This window comes from Rissa tridactyla, chromosome 16 (genome assembly GCF_028500815.1).
Source record: "Rissa tridactyla isolate bRisTri1 chromosome 16, bRisTri1.patW.cur.20221130, whole genome shotgun sequence".
NCBI lineage: Eukaryota > Metazoa > Chordata > Aves > Charadriiformes > Laridae > Rissa > Rissa tridactyla.
The window spans coordinates 3,417,076-3,441,322 of NC_071481.1; the positions used below are offsets into that span (position 1 = coordinate 3,417,076).

At 40.9% G+C, this 24,247-nt stretch overlaps 1 protein-coding gene across 4 annotated transcripts in view; it reads left to right on the plus strand.

Annotated features, from left to right (window-relative positions):
- The first annotated feature begins 5,294 nt into the window (after window positions 1-5,294).
- The window catches only part of DHRS3 (dehydrogenase/reductase 3), a 31,703-nt gene continuing 12,750 nt past the window's right edge, over window positions 5,295-24,247 (plus strand). The window contains exon 1 of one of the 4 annotated variants that reach the window (XM_054222337.1): window positions 5,295-6,445. In XM_054222337.1, the coding sequence (XP_054078312.1) occupies window positions 6,251-6,445 (195 nt within the window). In that variant the 5' untranslated portion in view covers window positions 5,295-6,250. The other 3 variants (XM_054222341.1, XM_054222340.1, XM_054222338.1) reach the window with 3 other exon arrangements.

Sequence of the window (24,247 nt, forward strand, 5' to 3'; positions counted from 1 at the left end):
TATGTACTAGTGAACCACTAGCTCTGAAAAGAAATTATAACTGCATGTAATGAGTTTTTTTAAAAAGACCTTGTTAGAAAGGATTCAGGGAACATTTTATCTAGAGATTTTTTCCTAAGCTAGTTTACAAGCTTCCAGTGCAAACTTATTACAGGCATTAGCCTACTGTTCTGTTTTTGTCAAAATCCGTATCACGTTGGTTTAGTACGATTTCAGTTCAGCCTCTTGCAACAATAAGCTTCCTAATTTTGAGACCCTTATGAACTTAATTCTTCCGCCTCCCTAGTTCCTTGTGTATCTTAGAAGTTTTGTCAGGATTGAGGAATTAGTCAGAAGGAATGGTAAATATTGAGTGGCGTAAAAGTGAGGTAAATGTATTAAAGAGAACGTAAGATGAGTCAATCAGTTTAACACAACGTAGTCACTCCAGTCCTGTTTACATGTGGTATTTTTTCACTGTTCTCTCTTCCAATATGAAGATGCAGGCTAACAGATTGACACAGATTTGGCTCCTAATTAAAAATAGGTGAGAACAAAGGGCAGTTAGTACAAATGGTAAAATCTAACGTGTACTGAAATGACTAAGTGATTGAAAGAAATACCACATTCTTGAGGTAGCATCCCTTTGTCTGAATTCCAGCTAGCACGTACATGCACTTTGAAAACATTCTACTTCTGCTTATAAAGACAATTCTTTTCACACACGTTGAATCTAGAAAGGGGTGTAATCGAGAATTTAGAATTGCTCAGTAAGATGTGTGTGATACCTTTATTCATGATACTGACTTGTTGTGAGACCCTGGGAAAGCAGTGAGACATCCAAACGTAGCTTTTCGCACCAGGCTGGACACAGACTGTTTTCTGTCAAGGCTGGAAGTGAAACAGAAACCTGGTCCCTTTGAGCTTAGTCCATGGCAAAACTCCACTTACAAGGCAACAGTATCAGACTCTGAATACTTAATAGTATATTGAAGGACAGTGTGAAATCATAGAACCACTGGGACACATTTCAAATGGAAAATGTGAACTCAAGGGAAGAATGAAATCAAGAAGCACAAAAATTTAGCTCTTGATTTATCCAAATCTGACAGCAGTACTTCATGTAACAAAAACCAGATTGGCTTGGCAAAAGGTTTTCCTTTTTTAAAGGAGGTTTAGTTTTAATCTGTGATCGTGATAGATTGTCCATGGTCAAGAACCCTGCGCTGATGTAAAATACTGGTATTACTCGACACCCTCGTAACACAGACTTTCCATTGTGTAACAGCGCTGTTCTGTGTTCCCGTTTTTTTCGCATCTGCTTACCAATGTACTGTACATATTTGGGTGGGTTTTCTTAAAGTTGAAAACACAGAATTGTTAGCCCAAATGGCTTTCAGACATGCCTTGAGCATGCTTTTAATTTCCAGCTCATTTTCCTCTCAAAAGTTCTTGCAGTTTAGCAACTTCATTTGCACGAACAGACTTCCGAGTTTGCTAGGAACTTGGCTGCAAAGGCGCTGTGAACAAATTTAGGGTTCTGCCAATATATGTAGGTGCAACATCAAGATCTAAGCATTCAGACACTTTACCTGAGCCTCTTCATGTAACATCGTCATGTACATGTCAGGTCCATGTAACATTGTTCTGCAAAAATGGACTTTCGTTATGCAAGTGATGTGTGTAGAGAGTGTATCAGCTTGTTATGGAGGCAAATGTTGCTTTTTCACTGCTGTTTTTTCCTTCAAGACAAAGCAAGTAAGAAAAAGTTGGTTTCTAGGACTCTGAGAGTATGAGTAAATCTACAGCAACTACAATCCAAAAGCTGGGTTGCAGTTACTGTAGGCCTTCGTAACCTGCCTTTACATTAGCTATCCTAAATGTAAACAGCAGGTTTAGTTTTATGCCGGACTATTACAGTTAGGCACTATTGTGATTAAATATTCAGAACGCATTAATGCATCTTTTGAGTTATAGTCCCAGGAATGGGTCATTCAGTGATGATCTAAATTTAAGCCTATTAATTCAGAATAGATTCATAAAACTGTATTAAAGCCATCTTCCTTTACACTTCCGTTAAGAAGTACAAATCTAGAAACGTAAACAGACAAGCAGAAGCCAAAACTGAATGAGTTACCGCTGAGATGTATTACGTGATTGCCTTCTTGCTCTTGTCGCAAACTGAAATAAAGCATAGTTTAAAGTGCCAAGAAAATGGCTTAAACCAAGTCGTTGGGGTTTTTTCAATTTGTACTTTATTGTGAGTGTCTGTATAGGAAACAAACAGTGCAAGTATCCAAAATGCAAAATTAATTCTGCAACTAAGTGATAGCATTAGCAACTGATGCAATTTTACAAAATCTACAGGCCTCCCTCTCGAACGCTGCAGTGCACTGGTTAAGGACTGCTGAGTAGAAACATGGAAGGGATTCACTTTGGAACAACTTTTAACTTATAATTTGAAACAACTGCTGTGATGTGACAGATCCTTGTGAGCATCAGCAAAGGTATGTACCAAGTGTCTGTTTGCACCTATAGACATTTACTGAAAGCAGTTTGGATAATCAAACCTACGTAGTTCAGGGCGTTTCACTAACAGAGATGAACTTCTTGAACAAAAGCACATGTTGGTTTTGTAAAGGTGACAGTTTGGAAAAAGACCTCCTGCCAAAAAAGAGCACAATGGTTTCTATAAAGCAATCACATGAAATCCCAGAATACTACTTTTTTGCCACTTTTCAGAGTGGAACTGCAAGTAAAAGGGACAAACCTTAGCTGTTCTCAGCATTCTATATAGCATGTGTAGGATTTAAAGCTATTTGACTTTTTGGTGGAATTAGGTGAATTTTAAAATAACTTGCATATATTTTTCACCATATTTATTGCAGGCAAGATGCAGTTACTTCATTTTTCCTATGAGTCTGCTTTTGCATCTTGTTTTTGTACATTTGTGCAACTGATGTACAAATCAGTAACTACTGATTTTCACTGCTTCAAGGTAAACCTAAAGTAGTAAAGAAGTAAAATAGCTCATACTTTCAAGAAATTTGAAGAGCAGGTTAGGAAAATTTTAAATATCTAGAACTGTCTTTTTATACCCACTCCAAATTTGGTAGCAACTTTGCTCATAGATCAATAAACCAAAATCATAATGAACAAAAAAACCCTACTTCCAATACATTTTAGAATATTATTCAAGCCGATTTAGTTATTCAGACAGATACATGAAATGAATATTCACAAGATTATTCCATTCCCACTGGCTTCAAAGGACTGGCAAATGTTTTAAATTAATAATAGATTTTGCTTTTAATCTGAACAGGCTAACTATGTAATGTTGCTGACCTTTCTATTTTAAATGTGTCCGTGGTGATTTATGCATAAAGAAACTGAAGTCAGGAATCAAAAAATCAATTTTACTTTGACAAACTTCATATCCTTTCATTTTTAACACTGCTCCTTATTTTCATACCAGGAAGTTGTTATATTTGTTACCAGTCCAGACACTGAGTCATTCTTGTTTAAACCAGACACTGGGTTCTCTGTGTCATTTCTCTCTCCCCTTCAGAGTTTTTGGACTGAGAGGAAAATTGTAACCCAGGTGCCTCCCCACCTCCATTTCTAAAGGTATTACTGTAAAAACACACAGAGGTGCTAACTGCTGCCAAGCAGCAATGGAAATTCTTTGAGCTGTGGTTATTTCAGATGCAGTTAAGTTAGGGAGTACCACTTGATTCTGACAGTATGTACAGCCTTACGGTTTCCAGTTAGAATGCTTCATCTTCTTCTCTCCAAAAACCTCTCTCCTGACACTTTATGAGGGTGCAGTGATAGTCATATCACTTACTTCTTACGAGGTAACCAGGTATTTAAAGGTAAAAGTTCTGCAAGTTTCTCTCTAAATTTTATTTTCTTTTTTTTTTTCTGAAAACTTTTGTGGAACTTTTAACAGAGCTGAAATTCAAGGATTTAGATATTGTTCATATTTTCTGTCAAAATATCTATGTATGATATAGGTTTTAAATGTGGGTGGCACTAGAAACTCGGTTGCTTTTCTTACAAACAACCCCTGAACGCTCTGTTACCATGCGGCCACTTGGAACAACGCCAGTTTTCAAAAACTTCTGTTTGATTCTGAAGTATAAAATTGAATTTATTTTCAAAGAGATTCTCATTTCTTGGCTACCTATGTATAGGTGCTTAAATCCGTACACTTCCACTGAAGTGGTGCTACTAAAGCTACTATAGACGTGAAGAAGTTTGAGGGTGCCTTTCCAATGTCATTTTTCAGTAATTCTAGTTTTTGCCACTAGATGGCTTCCCAGGATAGTGGATATAGATCCAGACCTCCTGAATTAATATGTGGGACTGGATTAATTTTGGTACATTCTTAATGATATATAGAGTCATAAACCCGAAGTTTTTTCCAGCACAGGTGAGAAGACAGCAGGGTGAGGTCGGACAGCCTTGAGCATCTTTTGACATCCCCAAAGTTCTGCGTTTTAGGTTATTTCTGATCGGTGCCACAACTACAAACTGTGTAGGAACAGCTCAGCTCAAACGTGCAGTCACATCCTCCGCAGAAATGCTTAATCGGTACAACTGAAAACATCACTTACCTGCCTAATGCTTCACAGTGCGGACAACCAAGTCGGGGGACCTAGTTGCAATACACTTTGCCCTTTCTCCACTTACAACATAGTTTAAAGTGCTATGGAGACCTTCCTGTGTTGCAACTCTGCCCTCGTAACCAGACAAAAAAAGTCTTGGACAAGGAGAGGAAAAAAACTACCTTTTGTTGTGAGAAAGTGAGTCTCCCTCCCTCACTCAGAACCGGCCTTTTTTATTGCCTCGCTACTAAACCCCTAGTTTTCAGCAATGCGAGCTTGGAAAATCCATGAGCTGTCACGCTGTCCACAAAAACCTTGGTCCAACGGTAATAGATTTTGATGATGATCAGCCTAGGCTGGATTTAGCTGGGCAACGTAGGGCTGAAAGTCGTTTTTTCGTCTTATCTTGGGCTCGCAGTTCCCCGGCAGAGCCCCGTCAGGCAGAGATGGCTCCCTTCCACCCAGCCTTAACCCGGGCTCTTCCTGGAACTGCTTTTCCCCGGGCTCAGGTCAGACCACAGCACCTTCTTGTAGCCGTGGGCACGTTAGGGAGGAGGCAGGGGCTGCCTGGCTCGGTGACAGCCTGCCTCGGTGCCGGCTGCGAGCCCAGGGCTGCTTACAGAGAGCCCAGGGCTGCTTCCAGCGAGCCCAGGGTGGCGTGCAGCGAGCCCAGGGCGGCTCGCAGCGAGCCCCAACTCGCCGCCCGGCAGCCGGCGGTCGCCCCAGCCCTGCGTGTGTGAGTTGATGTGCGGCGGCTCCCGGCTCGCTCCGGGGGAGGGGAGAGCAGAGCCAGCCACTCACAGAAACAGTAGTGAAATCTCCCCGACACTTTAACTGTCAATCAGGCTTAATGGGGTATAAAAACTCCCCAGCGCCGCGGCTGTGATAGGCAGAGAGAGCAATAGGGAGAAATGAGTAAGAGCCAGAGCTGAAATAGTGTACGGCGTAATTCCTGCTCTGTGATCACAGATACTCCAAGTGCAAAAACCAGGAGAGGGGACAGAGAGAGGCGGTTATCAGCTCAACCTTTGCAACCGGCTCAGGACTGAACGCCTATAGATATTTATAGATATTAAAACAAAAACAACAACCTTGCCCTGAATAGAGCCTTTCTTTAAAAGAAGGTCCTGGCAATTCTGTCTTATTTAAGCAATTTCCTGAGTCTAAGAATAGAAATGAGCTGCCTGGAAGGCACTGCAGGCTGAAATTTGGAGACATAGGCTGCTTTATTTTATTTTTCTAAGTATAAAAACCTTCCATTTGGATACTGGATTTTTATGTCGGTCTTGGAAGCGGAGGGATGTATGGTTACTTTTAATTGTACTTTTTCTCTCTCTCTTTTAATTTAAAAAAAAACTGTCTTCCAGTTAAAAAGCAAGGAAACCGTTTTACCTGCATGTGACAATCCCAGAGGACACCGATCAAGAAACAGGGGATTGACTTGGTCTTCTGCACTACTTTACTCCTACCCCATTTTTTTTAGGGGGAGAGAAGGATTTTTCCAGTCCAAGAATCTCTTGCCCCCAAGTTTTGGAAGGGGGTTGAAGACTTGTCACCCGTCTGGGGGTGCATGAAGGGTATTGGTTTTCTTTCTCTGTTAACTTGGTTTTGTGAAGGGTTGGAAGAGAATTTTGCCTTCCTGACTTGCCTGGAACAAGAGGATGATTTGGAAATGGCTGGGCGCTTTGCTGCTTTTCCCCGTGCAGATGGTTTATTTGGTGGTGAAGGCTGCCGTGTGCATGGTGCTGCCGCCCAAGCTCCGAGACCTGTCTGGGGAGAACGTGCTCATCACCGGAGGCGGCAGAGGCATCGGCCGCCATCTGGCCAGGGAGTTTGCTAAACGAGGAGCCAGAAAGGTGAGCACCGGCATGGAGGGGACGGGGGGAGGAAGCTCCCACCTGCTGCTCTGCTGGGGAGTCCTCCGACTCCAAGACTTGAAAGCCTTTTCCCTCACCTCTAGGTGGGACTGATGGGGTCACTTTGGGAAGGTGCAAGGGGAGAAGGGGCACTTGTTTTGCAAAACCCTGGCGTGCTGAGCCATTATGTTGTCTGACATTTCAGAAGTTGCCCGCTCCTTCCCTGCATCCTGCCTCCTCATCTCATCTAAGAAAATGTCAAGGTGAGAAAGGGGCCCCCTCGTGAGTTCTCCTCTGCTGACAAAGGATTGGTTTTTGCTCCAGCCTGGGATTCCTGTGGCAGGGAGAGGAGAGCTATGTGATTGCCATGCGTGAAGCTAGTGCTCACTTGCATTTCTGTTTACTAGGCTGCTTTCTGGCAGCCCTGGTTCCTGGGACCGTGTACAAGCAGAGAGGGGGGCAGCCGACTGCCGGCTCCAGCCTTCCAGGCTGAGCACACCTTTAGCTCTCCTGGGGCACAGCCAGGCTGCCGCTGCCGCACGTGTCGCCCCACGGGAGAGGGGCTTGGCTCAGAAAGAGGAAAACACTGTGTGCAGGAGGGTTCTGGCTCTCCGTCCTAGTAATGCATTCTCTCAGGAACGTGGGCAGAAGGGTTCACTTTCACCCTGATGGTTTTCCATCTGTGAAATTAATTTCTTGTGCTTTCTGAAGTCCCCTGTATTTTGCTTTTTGCCAGCCCAGAGCTGTTCAAAGGTAAGGTGAATGAGACCCCAGCAAGGAAGAAAAGCACAACGTGAGTGGGAGCTGTGAGACTGTTTGCTCGTTTCCTTTAGGAAAGAGGGGAACGGAGAGAGGCTGAGAGACTGGTCTGTCCGCACAGCTGCCTAGAAATGCCAGTGTGGCTGGTGTGACCATTCTCTAGCTCACGAACTGGTGGTTTACCTTGAAACTTTGTGTTTTTATAAGTATAGGTGTCTCCATATGTGTGAATCAATCAAGAATACAAAAACCACACACACCCTGAAACGAGGCTTGAGATTTAAAGTTCCATCTCTCCCTTAATGGGTAATGAAAGGGAGGAATTGTGAAATTAGACAGCTGCATAAATAGTTCTCTCTGTGAGAGAGGATGAATGGAGAATAAAGAGGAAGAGAAACACAGAATGAAAGGATATTTAAAGAAAAATTTGCATTTAGTTTGGGATAGTGTTTTGTCACTTCCTTACACATGCACCACAGTTTTCTGTGTGTGGTATAGAGCTCTTCTGGCATACAACTTTGAGGTGTAAAATATGTCAGAATTGAACTTTGATGTTTATATATGCTTATGTTTAAACATCATGTTGAGATTTACAAATTCTTGGAGGCAGAGCAAACAAGTTGACTGACCTTTGGACCCAAGCAATTTGCTGAAAGTGTATTTATATTATCTGTTAGAACACCATGCTTCATTATTTATTTATTTAGGCCGGCTGGTTGCTATGCTAAGCTCTGGTATTAACGTACCACCATTTCTACAGCTAATCCGAGCGCCGCTTAGCTGCAGTTCAGCTGGAAGCTGAACAATGGCAGTCAGTCCTCATGAACCAGGTGACATGGGGCAAAAGGAGAGGGAGCTATTTAAGATACAGCACTGAGGATGAAATCACTATTAACAGATGTAGACTGTAGTTCATTGGTATGTCTGAGCTATAAAATCTCTACATGTCTTAGAAGGAAAGAATCAATGAGAATAATTGTTGGGAACCTTTGTACTTGTCTCATATGATGTTGTGAAATGCTGTGTCGTTGCTAGTTACTGTTTAGAACTTTGGGGGTTTTTACCTTATGGGTTTTTTTCATGTCTGTCATGAGGTGTTTCAGTATTTGCTTTTACTGAATTTGAATTAGATTCTCCTTTCAGTTATATCATGGCTATCCAGTAAATCAAATATGGCACTTGGCAAGTTTTGATCCTCTCTGGTAGTGGCACTGCCTTTCTGCCTTTGGTAGTGGCACATTTTCCCTGCAACACTCAAGCAGGCTTATCCTTTTCTTCCTTAACGTTCTTAACGACAATTTTACCCAGATGTGGTAGTTTCCATTCCCTTTGCTGTGAGATTTCATTTCTTTCCTGCCTTCTGTGCTCAACCCTAACTTTGTGACTGTAACGCAGTTTCCATGTAGAATGCAAGACCTCTCTGGCACCAGTCCTCGATTTTATGCTTTGCCTCAGATGATCAAAAACAAACAAAAAAGACTTGAAGTGGCAAGCAAGTTGTCTTTCAATAAGGCTTGTGAAAATTAACTATTCTATTTTTCTGTGGTCTTCATATGCAGTTAACTGTTTTACAATGATATGCAAAGCTTGAATTATTGATCATAATTAATAATTTATAACAGGTTCCGATTATCAGATGGCGTAGTGACAGTATTCCAAGTTTAGAAAAACACTTCCACCGAAGGTGTGAAATTCTGAGGCCAAGCACAGTGTTACATAGAGGTGAACAGAAACAGCAACACAGAGATTCAGATTCTAATAGTGGGTGTGCAGTACATCTTGAAAAAGTCATCACAGCGCGTGTGCACACAGACATAGTGGCGGAGTTTTGGAGGTAGGCGGCGATATATAACCATATTTTTGAGATTAGAATCTTCTGAAAGATAGGTTAGTTGAGACTGTTAGCATATGACATTTCCTCTGATAATCAGACTGGATTGGATTTCATCTTACACTCTATCTTCATTTTCAGGGGCTGGTTTTGTTGATCACAAATGAGATGTATCTGAGCAGTTTTCACATAAGATGACAAGTGTTGTATCTCAATAAGATTACAAATTGTCACATCTGCAACTTTTTTACTGTAAAATTCGTTCTTGCATTTAAAGCTATGAAGATGGCAAGAAATAAGTCAAAAAAAGGTTTACACAAATGGAAATACAGTGTCTTCTGCTTGATAGATGAGCATGAAGACTGAAATTCTCAGTCCAACAGAATGGAACTCTCTTGGGCGTGATCATGTAAATCCATCCTGATTCCCGTTCCCTACCCCTGTTCTTTTAAGTCCATCGCTCTGCCATTGCGCCTCAAAGATGACTTGGACAAATAAATCTCTAGGAGACGTTTCCTTCTAAGGTGACGTTCTCATGGTTGTTCATTGGCCTCTCTGATGAAATGGCCAATAAGGGGACAAAGTGGTGTCAGTTGTATTTTCGGTTACAGAAGTGCCTGTCTTCTAGTTTTTTCAATTAAGACTACCAGTGATTTTTAGGCAAAGAGAGACTTTAATCATTAGATCGTTGCTGTTCAGGTGTACACTAAGAGGTCAAAGGATCCATAGTGTATTTTTACTTTCCAGTAGAAGTTTTCAAAAACTGCTTGGTCGTGGGAGGCATTGTGTATTTAAATGCTTCCTGTAGCACTTCTGGAAAAAACAAAAGCATGTAAATTTGCTGTATGCAGAGAAAGAGTGGTTTACAGATGATACTGGACATGTTAGTGTTATTATGAGGGATGAATAGCATTGAATTTTCTCCGGAAGTACTCAAGTATTGTAATTCAACTTTTATGCTGTTCCCCAGAGATGTGTCCAGATTCAGAAGTGCCGGCTGAGGAGTTACTTTGCTGCAACTGAATTGCTGGAGAAATGTACTTTTTTGGTTTCAATTCCTTCTTGGTTGCTTGCAAAATTCAAAATTTTCACTATTGTTGGCTTTAACTCTTGAGAATTTTGGCTACACCTTAAAAGTATTTGACCAACACAGCATCACCTCTGCCTCAGTAGCTTTGTTAAGGCTTTTAGCTTTTGATATTCTGTGGTTAGCCAAAACCGCAGAGTATATGTGGGTTAATGAAAAGGGAGAAGGAGATATTTTTATGAGTTTATGATTTAATGCCTATGAAATGAAAGTCCACTTCTAAACCCTAATGTGTTTTGCAAAGAATATACTGTATAATGGAGTTAATATTGGGAAGACTGGCCCCTTTGAACAATATTTCTTGTGTAGAGGAACAACCCTCTACAGATGTGAGTGGTCAGGGGGGTGTAGGGGCTGAATGGGTTCATTCACTGGTGGTTAGGCTTGGAAAATGCTTCTGGTTTCCTCTAAGCCATTTGCTTTTCCTACAGCATTTTCTATTACAGTGCCCTTGCCAGAGAGCTGTCAGCCCTGGTTTTGATGATCTCCAGTGATGAAGTTTTGATTTGTATGTTTTTTATATGTCATTTGTATATCTTGCTATTTCTTTCCTTTTAGGACATGTCCTTGATGTCTAAAAATTTTCCTTGTAATTTTCATTTACTTTGTTCACAGATTACTTAATCTGGGGTCTGATTGAACAGGAAAGAGATACTTCGTTCTTAGGCATTCTGGATTATTATGTGTCGGCAAAACCTAATAAAAGTAACTGAAAAGGATATAATTACATGATAGAAACTGATTCTCCAACTCTAGTATCTATTTTAATATTCAAGGTTATCTGACAGTGACTTTGGCATAATTGTTTAGGCCTTTCCTGTTGGGAGACTGGTCAAAAGCCACTGGTTTTCATTAGGTTTGTTATTAACGCTGGGGGCTCTGGGCTCAGAAATCAGCAGTGTGGATCTTCAGTAGCAGATCCACAAGGGATCTTACACAGCAGTGCTGTTCCCGTGTTCCTTTGTGATCATCGCTGTGATCTGTTTCTTTCAAAATATGTATATTTTGTCTTCCAGTTTTGCTTTTGGGTTTGTTGTGTTTGGGTTTTTTTCCCCCTTCCAGCTGTGCTATGTTTGCCTTTTTGGTAACTGTAGCTATTGATGAATAAACAAGAGGGCTGTTAGGGACTATGGGGTGTTCTGGCATTAGAGATGTCTCCGAAACGCCAAAGGGGTCAGGGGCAGCCCTGGCCTTGTGTTGGTGTGACAGTACTGCAGAGAAGAGTTGAACAATTCCTATTAACCTTGTTTAGAGTTCTTCACATTCATCACCATGCAAGAAATGATCTCGTAAATACCCAAAAGATCTCTCCTTTCACTGTTTTGTCCTCTGGACGTTCACTCTCTGTAGCGCAGGAGACTCTGCGACTCAAAGGGATTGCATGCTTGTGCAGCGGGTGAGGTAAGCACTCTGGAATATCAGGACAGACAAGAGACCTTGCTAGATGGCAAGGAGCTTGTATCACCAACAAAAACAAGAAACGGAAACTTCGCTCTTGCATGGAATGTACCGCTTGATAGCCATGACCTCGCTCTGTCAGCACTGGAGTCTAGACAATTACGTCTGCAAGTCTGCGAGGTGCTTTTAACAGGATGGCAATGTGATGGGCAGCTGTAGAGTGCCACAAATGCAATAATGCAGTGATTATTTTGGGATAGTGAAGAAAGATCCTGAAGGCGTTACTTGAAAACTTTTGCTTTGAAAATTGACCAGAGACTTTGTTGTTGTTGTTGTCAGTTTGATTTGTATTTTGCTTACATCACTCCTGATTTTATTCAGGCTAGAAAAAAACCCAAACCTGAAATCTCAACTGTTCTTTCCATCATTACTTTCACAAGATTTTCAAAGTCAGACCTTAATGTCTTCATTTAGGAAGATAGCCTGTCGTTTGAGTGTGCTATCCTCTTTCAGTTCAGCTACAATTGGGATGGTAATAGGAAATCGGTGGAGGAAGGAGCAGCGAGGAAGGGACAAGGGGTGCGCAAGCCCCCACTGCTGCTGAAACCCAGAGCCTGTTTGTGTTCCATTGAATCCAACAGAACTAAAAACCTCAGAGGAATTGCAGGTGCTTGAGAGCCATGTATAGTTGGAGAGTTTCATCTGAGTGAGATTTTAGGCTATAAATTCTGTTTAGGTTGAGAGTATTTCGGAGAGGTTATGTAAAAAATGGTATCAGGTCTTAGAATTTAGCCTTGTATTCCCAGTAATGGAAAATTTGGCAAGTTTTGAAATGAATTTCTACAACGGCATGCTCCTCCCACATTACCTACACAAACTGCGTCTGTAGTGCTATGAATATTTCACTTTGATCTTTATGAATCATGTTGACATATGATTGTCCCGGTTTGTATGAATTTATATATACCTTTAAAAACTTCTTTACAGCGCATACCAATGCTCTCTGATAAAAGATAAATTTCATTGTGACTAGAGGTGGAAATGGAATTAATACTAATCTCCTGAAGTGAGGGCAAAATACTGAGACTGCTGCTAAAAGTCATTCAGAGCTGTGACCTTTTTTAAGGTGTAGGACAAAAGCTATTGGTATCTCACATGCACTTCAGTAAGAGTTCTTCATCTAAAATGTCTTTTAAAATATTGGTCACTCTCAAATATTCATCTGTGACTTCACTTTCAGGACCTGTAGAATACTCTGACTAAACTGTATCTTGCTTGAAGAACCACCTGACATTGAATTTTTAACGCACAGGAATGTTAATCTGCCACAGAGTTCCACCCAGATGGGCTGTAGTGTTCCAAACCTGAAAACATTTCTTTTGTCATGTATGAAGGTGTACAGTTTCTGATAATGTGCTGGAAGAGTGGGGAGGGGATGCAATAGCATACCTACCCTCCTGCTTGCTGTCTGTCAGGTTTTTAATCCCCTGCGGCTGGGCCAGGCATCAAGAAAACACTTGTATTCTGCAAGTAATAACTGATTTCTGAGTATCTTGCAATTCACTCTTGAGTTCAGAACATGAATAGGCCTGATCTGGCCACCCCAGAGGAGATTAGTTCTGATATATGGAAAAGTGCTGATTTTAAATTACATAATTCCAGAGCTGAGAGGAACTGGTTTTTCACAGAATGTGATTAATCACCATGGGCTTGTTTTTAACAGGCACCGTGATCTAACGTAATGAAATCATAAAGCCTTTAAAATGATGTTTATAAAAGAAATGGACACAGTTCTGCTGTACTTTACCCAATACAAATGCAGTATGTGAATGTACTGCACAAACAGATGTGGAGTTGGCCTGGTGTATAGTAATTTCGAAAAGGCTCAGTATAAATTTTACATATATAATTTTAGATGCCAGTACTAAGACAATCTTGTCAAGAGAGCATCTGTCCACATCCTGAATGCTTTTTATGTCCTGTGGAGATACCAGAATGACATACAGGCCATGTATCTACTGGATTTCTCCGTAGTAGTTTAGCAATGCAAATAAGTAACTAGCCATTTTGAAAAGGCAATCTGGCATGTCTCAAAATGAAAAAGGTTTTTTTTTTACTTTCCTAAAAGGAAATTTTGCATTTTCTATGTTGTATGTATTGTAGTATAATGAGTATATTTACCCATAGTGCAAATATCAGGTTCTAGGTAATCTCTCCTGATGTGTGTGTGATTGAAGAAAAAAACATAGGAACTGAACAGTTTCAGGCATATTTTTAAATAAGACTACTTTAATCTTATTTAAATTTAAGCACTTAATCTTACAGCAAACTATTAGAGCATGTCATAACTTAGCAGTATCCAGAAGTACACGAGAAGAATTGGGGAGTGAATGGTTTTCCATGTCATGCAAAATAATACATTAATTTGGAACTTTTGGTGAACTGTGAGAGCACAGATCTGATTGAGTTGCTTTATGGTCTCTAGAAAGGCTTTCTTTCGATAAAGATTATATACTGACAGCAACTTTATTTAATGGCTTCCTGCTGGCAGCCCACTTCCTTGTTGATTGAATTTAAGGATGGGCAGAAGAACTCTTGTTTCACGTCCCAGGCTTCGACGGCATTAAGCCTGTTGTGTGTGCCAGTGCCAAGGCCGGCGGTTTGAATAACACGCTGAGTAAGTGTCACTGCTTGGCAAGCGCCGCCAGGATTTATCAGACATCAGATCCATTGGTGCCTCTGAAGCAGCATTCTGGCTGGAGCTGTTTTAACTTATAATTTAGAACATACCTGTCTTTTGTTACTGAGTATGTTGTAAGGAGAATAAATAATGTTAACAAGAAGTGGAACTTGCGAGTAACAGGCTTGTCATCTCGCATCAGGGTACAGTGATGTCATGTGAAAATATTGTCCCAGTGAGACCGGGCTGTGTTGGCACATCAAAATCCAGCACTTTTAAAAATGCTTAAGACTGGCATCGAGACAATTAAATGAGGCTTCCCACAAAATATAAGGATGTGTCTATGCTGTAGGAAATCTTGAGGTAAATTTTAAAGATGAGGTTATATATTAATGTTGTTGTAGAGCCTCAGAAACCCACGCATGCACCAGAAATTATTCAGCATAAAGATGCTAAATGTGCTGTATTAGGACAACAGAAAAATGCCTACCTCGGGTTTTACAATGTAGATACACACCAAAAGGCAACAGCTGAATAGAAACACAGAAGTCTGTACCGATGGGGGTTGTACAGCAAGTGGTTCCAGCACCGCTCATTTAGCCGTGTTTAAGTGTTTGGAAAGGCACCACAGCAATGGAGGTTTTAAGGTGGGATTTGAAAAGCAACAATAAAGAGTTTTGGGGAATGTTTAGAGATGCAGACAGTGTGGTGGAAAACACAAAGGTTGAAAAGTGAATGCTGGGAGGAAGGGCTGCAATAGGAGCTCTTCTGCTAAATGAAAGGTGAGTGGTAACATGGGGATAGCAGTGAATACAGAAGCTTGGATCTGGAAAGCTTGCAGAGGAGGCAGGGAGGTTCACCATGAGAGCTGACCTAGTCAAAGCAGTACACCGGGTATACGATCTTGAGCAGGGGGGTTGGACCAGATGACCTCCAGAAGTCCCGTCCAGCCTCAACCATTCTGTGGCTGGGTGATCTTAGTCTTATTTGTACCAAAGAAAGGAGTAAGGCTGCTTTTCTGAATTTCACGGCTGACAAGACGGTTTTGGTCTATGATGTTTCATCTTACTTATCTGAAGTGATTCATCCCTATTTTATTAGGTGGTTTCATCACCTACAGTGACTTGTAAACGTGCTGCTGTGCATTTCTGTTGCATTTACGTCGTGAGTCTGGTACAGGCTAGGAAACCGTTGTCTCAGATTTGTAGAAGTGTTTCCATCTGAAGCACTGACATATAAACGTAGTTTTTACTGTGCTATAAAATGAATTAAACATGCTGTTGAGCTAATGTCTGATTAGTCTGGCACAGCAATTTGCTTTAAGAGTGACCATAAGCACTGCATACACTTCTAAGCCTTCTGACTAAAAAGTTTAGAAGTTTGGGGTTTTTTTACCCTGCTGTGGAAACCTGTCATGATAGGATGATACTATGCAGTGGATAGTAAAAATATGAAGGAGGAACTTGGAAAACTCTGAATAGACTCTGAGTCTATTCATTCCTCAAACAGATCAGCAACATTCAAAGAGAACATACACAACATTAGTCCATCAAGGACTAGCTGATTTTACATCATACTACCACAGACAAGACCAGGAATTTAGTCTTAGAGTAACCTGAGAGGTATGAAAGTATTATGACACTATTTCCAAGAAAATAACTAGGACAAATAGGCGATGATGATGAACTCCACAGAAGTAGGCAGTTAATTCTATAGGAACTATGGGGAGAAGAAAAAAAGACAACAGTTCTGTTTATTTCCTTCCCATAAAATTGGATAAGTGTGTAGAAATTCTGTCTTTCCTTCTGGACAGTTTGGAAATGTCAGCCAATGATTATTGATTTTGAGTGTTTGTTTTAAAATCCATTAACAGATGTCTGTTAGTTGTTAAAGTTCATTTTTCACATTGATTTCTGAACTGAACTGAAGACACAAGTCTAATACCGTTGCTGCCTTAAGGTACTGTGTAGGAAAGGGAGACTGAAAAGGAAAAATCTTAAAGACAGAGAACAACAGCCCAGGAGCTGACCACCGAGAGAGAACAAGCTCTGGAATTTTCAAACCTGTGTGCTTATCAGGAATATAAAGCAGAAATTACTAGAGAGATCTTTTTAGCTGGGCCCAGACTCTGTTCTTCAAAGCATCGTGTCAACATGCTGAAGAGTCGAACAAGTCAGACCCAGGCACTGCCAGATCCATTGGCTGATAACACTGACGCCAGTAGAAAAGGGTCAAATACATGTTGTTTGACCTTTATCCCAGCGGGGATTAAATTGATTCTAATTAATAGACTTGGGAATAAATGGGTACCTTGGCAGAGTTTGTAACTAATTTAAATTGTTCATCCTATTAGCTTAGCCATAAACTATGCATAATTACAAAAGGATTTTGTGGACAGCCACCCTTATGTTGCCACCTTCTTAATTACAATTTATTGAATACAGCGCTCCAGAGCTCACTTGTTTTGACTAACATAGGGATTTCTGTTGTCTAACACTGCCTGAGCAAATGTGTCAGTGCTCCACTTACCGCGGTGAAACGCTGTTTGAAAGCACAAATGCAGCTCTGCTGAAATCAGTTCCGCTTTACGTATGGGACTAGGAGATAAATCTGGCTCGCAGTACGTAATCAGTGGCACTTGTGCCTCTGAGTACACATAAACAACTTAAAATTATACATATTTCAACGTGGGATAAAAATGATGCCTGGAAAGATACTGGGCTGTGGTTATCCTGTAGTATGACATCTGTTCAGCCACAGGTTAGAAAGAGTCGATATAAAGGTGGGGTGGTGCCTTTGGTATGACCTGGCTAATATATTTCATCCCTTATCTACATGAAGCAGCCGTTTAAAATAGGTGCAAATGGAGTTCAAGCCTGACTTCTCATTCAGTCAGTGCTCCTTCTCCTGGTCAGCACGGATACTGTGTTGCACCGGTTGTATCGACAGGCAGTAGTTGTCTTTTAGATACATCTTCTTTCCCAGTAAGTCCTGGACCGAAGCTGCTCGCTAAGTTTCTATGAGCGACGACCTGTATCAGTGGGTGAAAACTTCAAACACTGAACAAAATCTTATTTCAGTGTTTCTTAGAAGCTTCACTGGGCAGCAAACGTCTCCCATATAGCTAGGCCTACGTTCAGAAATCAGGAGTTAACACTCAAAAACGCATGATCTTTTAAGTAGTTATAGTTGGGGTTTCGTTCTGTTTGCCCTTTGAATCACCGGTACGCCCAAGTTACATTTTCAAGATTTTCTTCATATCAGAGGAGTGGACAAGCTCGCACCACTTCAACTGAAAGCAGAAATTGTTAGATAATCTCTTCACTCCGGGTGCTGGACCTTAAGAAAACCCTCAAATATACTAGACTTAAATTAATGGGAGTGGAAGATGTTGTTATAAAGGCACTGCTCAGTTCACCTTTCCGTGCCCTTAAAAAGAATGGGTCAACAATAACAGTTGACAATCAGGTATTTTCAACGTGAAGATTAAATTAGTGTTTGTCTTAGATCTGTCATGTTAATCTCCTTGCTTGTAGTAAACAGAGACACCTTGTCTCTCCCATCAGTACATTCACTGGGCGAGACTTGGCTGCGGTAGTTTGGAGAGGGAAGGGGAAATCCTGACATCCACTTTCAGCAGCTTGGCTTTGTGATGACTACAAACTCAAATTCCCTGTGCCCTACCTCCTAAAAAAACCCTTACCAGTGAGGACAAAACTCAGCTTACTGCCTTAAAGAGAAGAGGTCATGCTTCCAAGTAGAATATTAAAGACATCCAGCTGGTACAAATACTTTTTTCCCAAAGTGGTAATAGAACAGGGCTGGCTCTGACCACAGTGAGCTGTCAGAAATGATGTAAGAACATTTCCAAGCCTCTTGGGAAACACGGGAGTCCTGTCTCGCTGAACTGAGTTATTTGATTTTGGGTTTTAAGATATGCTGATTGTGCAATGTTGTAGAGTGTTCTTTGTGTTGCTTGTTATTTGATTTTAATCCAGGCCCCTTAGAGACTATTGTCTGTGTTGTGTTTATATTTGAATGTGAGCTTTATGGAAGCAAGAGCTTTGCCTCTTTAAAAGCAAAACGTTTAGCCATCAAAGGGCTTTTTCAGGGTTTCATTTCCCTAGATGATGATGTGCAGCTCTTGTGGATTGCTCTAGGACACCGTTTATGCTGCAGGGCCCTGTGTGGATGTGTACACACGTGTGTGTGTGCGGGTACGTGTGTGTGTGTGCAGGGATCTGGCACCTTGCAGCTCCTTTCCAGCCCCGAGTTCAGCAGTGGGTCAGCCAGCTCCTGATGACATCCTTACACTTGTTTACCGCTCGCACAGAGGAAGTGCCGTGCTGATGGGTCTGACCACTGTCATCAGCTTATTTTAGTCCAGTATTTTTGCAACATCAGAAATTTAGAAAAGCATCTTACTTCTGTAAATTTATTTTACTTTCTCTTCCTGAGTTAAAAGGGAAAATAAAAGATAGAAAACTACTAGCCATTGAAATTATACCACAAGGACAGTAATTGTTGGTCTTTACCAATTATTTTGTGTACCTATAAATATTTTTAGTGGCAGTAAAGATTGTTCTACAGTGAATGTGAGTCAAACCAAAAATAGACCTGTTTTCTTTAGGGCTACATTCACACACTTCTGTGAAGTAGTTTACAGATCCCCAGTGCTCTGCAGTCTATTGGTAGGTAGAAACCCCTTATTGCATAGAGCTGTGCTTCTTACCGGCTTTGAACACGTTACAGAATTATTATGCCTCAATATTATATTACTTCCCCCTCAGCTAAATCTTAGTTACTGACCAGGTTACTTGATATAGTTTATTTCACTGGAAAGTAAAGCTTATCTCATGTTCTGTGATACCTAAATTGATTTTATGTTCACATTGAATTGAATTAACTTCATTTTGCATTGCAGTAGCCTAAAAGGTGTGCATGTGATGGGCAATCATATCCAAAGGATGGTAACTTCCAGGGAGCTGTAACTTATTAATATGCTAGAGCTTGATTTGTGATTACCTGACCAGCCCCTCTAGTTTAAATAAGTATCACTGTAGCAGAATGTGATTAGAATTGATCATTTCTGGATAAAAGTAATTATCGTATGTTTCATTTCTACATTTAGATATCATTTTATTTAACTAGACCTGTGCTGCTTTTCACATTTTTCATAAGCAGGGGAGGTAATCCATCTTAACAGTGTGTTGAAGAAAATGGTATAATCAGCGAAAGCCCCTTTTTAGCCATGCTGTACCCCTTTGGGGGCTGCACGCCCTGGGAGCTTACAGTCCTCCCGTTCCTAGCCTCCTCCACTGACTTAATAGGCTGAGAGAGTTAAATGTGTCCTGAAAACTGTCATTTGTACCACAGATGAATAGACTTTAGAAATTCTGCCCTGTTGCATAGCAACAGCCACCATTAAAAAAAATAACATTTTGAAATGTAGATAAAAAGATAGGAAAACAGTTAAGCATTTAAATATCGAAGATTCTTCTAATCAGTATCCTTTATTTCTTTGACTAAAATACTTACAAGAAAAGCTCCTTTTGACAGTTTTAGATGGTTTTAAAACAGTAGCAATTCTCTTTTTCTGAAGGCAAAGAAAGGAGGCCTGTAAGGAAGCTTGTCTGGAGCCGTTGCTAGCATTCAGTTTATATACGAACTTAATGTAGGCTATTTTAACTCCCAGTACTTATCCAGTAGCCTCATGGGAGAAATTATTTTTTTAGTCAAGAGTTACATCATATTATGCACGTGGATGATCTGGAGCATATTTTAGGCCTTCCTGGAGGGCAGTTTATAGTGACAGCATTAGAAATGTTATTCATCCTTAGGTTTCCATGTCTGTTTTTTGTTGCAAGCCTTCTTCCAGTTTAACAAATTGAAACACTTCCCCTATTCTTCCTTTTCTGTGATGTTCCTACAGGAGCTGGGGTTGTCTGTCTGCCTGTGTCTTCCTCTGGCTTGTAAACATTCCTCACGGCTTTCCTCATTCATCCGAGCTTTTAATATATTTACTGTTTTGTCCACCTTACTTTTGGGTTCTGCTAATGTGACAGTACAGCAAAATGCAAAGTCCCCTTGACTGGTAACGGGACTATATAATGACTTCTCACAAATCTCCATCACAATGTGGAGTAAACTTAGCTCCAGTTCACATACAGCAATCATAAGCTACTGCCAAAGTTCACAACCCGGCCAGCATCAGAAGGCTAAATAAGTTACCTTTTGAGTATAGCATCTCATTGATAAAATTGTATTTATTATTTTTTATAGGGCTTGTAGAATTAAAACTGACAATTTTTTACTCTAAACTGGCAATTCAGTATAATGGGCACCTTTGTAAGCTATAAGGGGACTAGCCTTAGCAGCCTCTGGGTGCTGTCGCAAAGGTGGTGATGCAGTGGCCAGTCTTCTCCACTAGAAGTTAAAACCGCTCAGCATTTCAAGATTAGGCACTGTGTTACAGAAATGATCTCAAACATAATAAGGCAAACTCTAAAAAATAATCCAGTTCTACCGGCCCCCAGTTTTTAGCTCCTTAATTCTATTTTTCCATAAATTTATGTTAAGTCTGATTTTTCCAGTTTGTTAGTTAAGAAGTAGCAGACTTTTCAGTTAACAGTTGGTCAAATCAGGCAATTTTAGGAGTTACTTTCACCCAGTCAGGTGATGGAAGTAACACTGTGTTGGATCCACGTTTTTAATTTCACTTGTCTCTTACTTCTACCATTACCCTGTAATCTAAGCTTTTGGTTGTTTTTAGCTTTATGAAAACAAATGCTCTTACCATTCAGTGTCAACATAACTTCCTGTCCTAGTAAATGTTTAACTCTATTATATGAACATTTAACCTGACACATGAGAAGAACTCTTTACCCTGAGAGGTATGTGCAGTAAGTAAAAATAATAACGCAGCATTTTGGAAGGAAAACGCACAAACAGTAAACCTTCCACTATGCTGAAGTGCCCCGTTGGAGCATGGCATTTTTGTCAGGCAGATGCAGCAATTTCTTTTTTTCCTTTGAAATGTTATTTACAGACTTTCTATCCCTTCATCCTGTCTGCTGTGCTTGCAGTACTAAAGGGCTTTCTGCACCTGCATATTTACCCTCCCCACAATTTCCTGAGATCTCTGTGGACATTTTTATATGAATCTGGATTACAGAGATGGCATGCCAAGCAAATGGAGGCGGCAGCACACTAGTTATTTTTATAGGATGGAGTATTATATTTTTGTTGGTAGAAATCTTCAAAGTCTTACCCCGAATACATAACTTTAAAAAGCTTACCCCTCTCCCCGCCCCCCAGATATGCCACTTTTTTCTGCTTTGCAGCCAGAGAATTTTATTGCTGGATATTTCTTTGTGTGCTTTGGTTCCCTGGAGCAGAGGCCGGTTCTAACACATGGTGTGGCAGACATTCACCATTAAAATCTGTCGGTTTTTCCCCCACAAATGCTTCCATGAACCTTTGCAGGGTGACAGCTTGTGGCCACTTGGTGCTTTTGTTGGAACGTGCACTCCATTTGACCCTGTCCCAGCGTTAATAGGATTGTAAAGGCTGACTCCTGCGTGACCTCTTCTTGCAAACAACCCTAACCCTTCCCCTTCCTCAACTGGTCGGTACCACAGAGCCGAGAAGTGCTGCTCCCAAGGCAGTCTGGAGTCGCAGTTCATGTTGCAGACGAAAGCAATTGGAAAAACCACTGGAAAAAAGTCAGCATGGGGCCACCTGTCCTTAAATAGTCCTGACTGTGAGAACAGTAGGCATTTGTTCACTTCTTTAGAGGGAGCTGGTCTTAAATGCCTGTATGCAGACAGAAAATTACAGATTTTCTTTCCAAGGAAGGCCGCTATCGAATAGGAGACAGGTGTTTACATACTTCTTTAAGACTTTGTAGGTGCTGTTTTGTTTCCTTCAGAGGAAAAAAAGGGGGTACAATTGGAATTGGTGGTGGTTTAGGTGAATAACAGTAATCCCATTGAGTGCTAAGTCAACATATAAAATAATGAAAGTTCTGACTCTAGACTAAATGAATTGGAATTCACTCTTTTAGTCTCCCTCTGAAGTCTCTTTAGACCTAACATTTAATCTCATTACTGGATATTACTCCTGGCCTTAGCTCAAAGCAGTTTATAATAAAGTCTGTGTTTTGAGTTTACCATGGTGGCAGGATTAAATTTAAATTCAATTCTTACAGTATAATGTCTTTGCAACTCCTAAATACTAATCTAGAAAAGCTTGTGTGTAAAATAAGTAAATGGGTTTACTCTCTTGGTTCCCCCATGCTTACCTGTAATCTTTCTTACAGCCGTCCCTCGCAGCTTTGATATTCACTTTCCACTGGGGGAACTGTGAAAATTTTGCCACTGGCCTGCTTTGTTTGCTTACTTTTATACAAGTGTCACTAAGGGGCTGGGTTAAGTATTTTGACCTACTTCAGGCATCAAAAGGTTCTTTTTCCTTTCTAAAGCAAAGATTGGCTTTTCACACTGAAGGGCCACACCTTTCACTCTCCCGTAATCTGTCTTTAGCGGCCTCTCCCAGGAAGGACTCCTGAAAGAACTTGTCTGACTGCCCTGGGGGCAAGAGAGGGGAAGGGGTGGAGGAGAAAACCCTTATGCCATTGACAAGCAAAATACATGGACGCTTCTGAGGCTGTAGGATTTAGCCTCCTGTTCTCATGATATGCAAAACTCTGCCAGGATTATGGGATACACTGGAATGCATTTCTTCAGAGGACCAACTGTGAGTTAGTACTACCAGGCTTTGTAAATATATGGGGATAAGACTGACATACTTCAGTGGATTATCTACACTTTATACTTCCTAAAAGTATGCAGGAACTTTCAGTATTGGGTGCAGAAAGGTTTCTCTGTTTGAACAAAGGTAGCAGTCTGTGCAATTACGGATACCAACTCCAACAGAGCAACTTTTGTTTCACTGGACTAGGCAGGAGGTTGAAAGGGGGAATGAAATGTGTTGACCTACCAACTACTTCCTATCTCAGCTGATCTGTGGCGAGGAATTGTGGTTGATTTGTGGAGGCAGCAATAATGAGATCAGGCGGGAAGGGCACTTTTGTGTCTCCCTGCAACACTTTAATCTTCAGTGTCTTCATTTAATACAGAGGATTGCTTCATGAATTGTAAAATGCAGAAACTTTTGGAATGGAAGTTATATCTGCTAATCACAGTGAGCGTTGTTGTGTTGGAAAAGACTAAAAGTGAACCATTCTGTACTAAAATACAACCCAGATAATCCAAGGGGAGTGCCACGAAACGCCACATGTTCAGTCTCAGACATGCTTTTATTGTGGGACACCTTTCCAACACTGGTCTAGTTTACTGGACGGATAATGTCTAGCACAGCGGGTTTGCTGAAGATGCAGTGCCAAATTAACTGATGATGTAAAAGGGCAACATTCCTATGCTGCTGTTCTTGAGTTGTGCTAGCTATAAAATCAGACCAAACAAGTTAAATAGCCTTGTAAATGATGTAAAATTAGCTCTAACCTCATCTCCTGCACCAATAATAAGCCTAAGACTCTGGAGGCATAGATCATATGTCTATACTGTGGTTGATAGGAGCTTCAATCTAGACTAGTTTATATAAATTAGTGGCTTTATCTGATTTTGTGGCAGTCAAAAGCATAACACTTGCGTTCCAGTGAGAATCAGCATTTAAAGCTGCAGTCAGACTTGGGGCTTTCAGCAAGTAGCCAGTGCAGGCCTCTATTAGAAAGTCTTGCCTTAGTACAACAGCAGCTAAAACCTTCCTTTTGACTCCCCTCCGACCTCAGGGCATGTCTCATTAGCAGATTAAGTCCAGAGTTAAACGAGTCCTCTGGGAGAGGAGGATGCAGTGTCTACTGAGCCTGCCACTCTGCCTGAAATCATTTTCCTAAGGCCAGATAAGAGTTCTGTGACTTGCCAGAGGGGAGAAGATCTAGAGATAAGGTTTGTTTTGCAAAATCTGCTCCTGAATAAATCCTGGGAAAATCTGCAGTAAGATGTGATGTCACAGCCCTCGCCTACT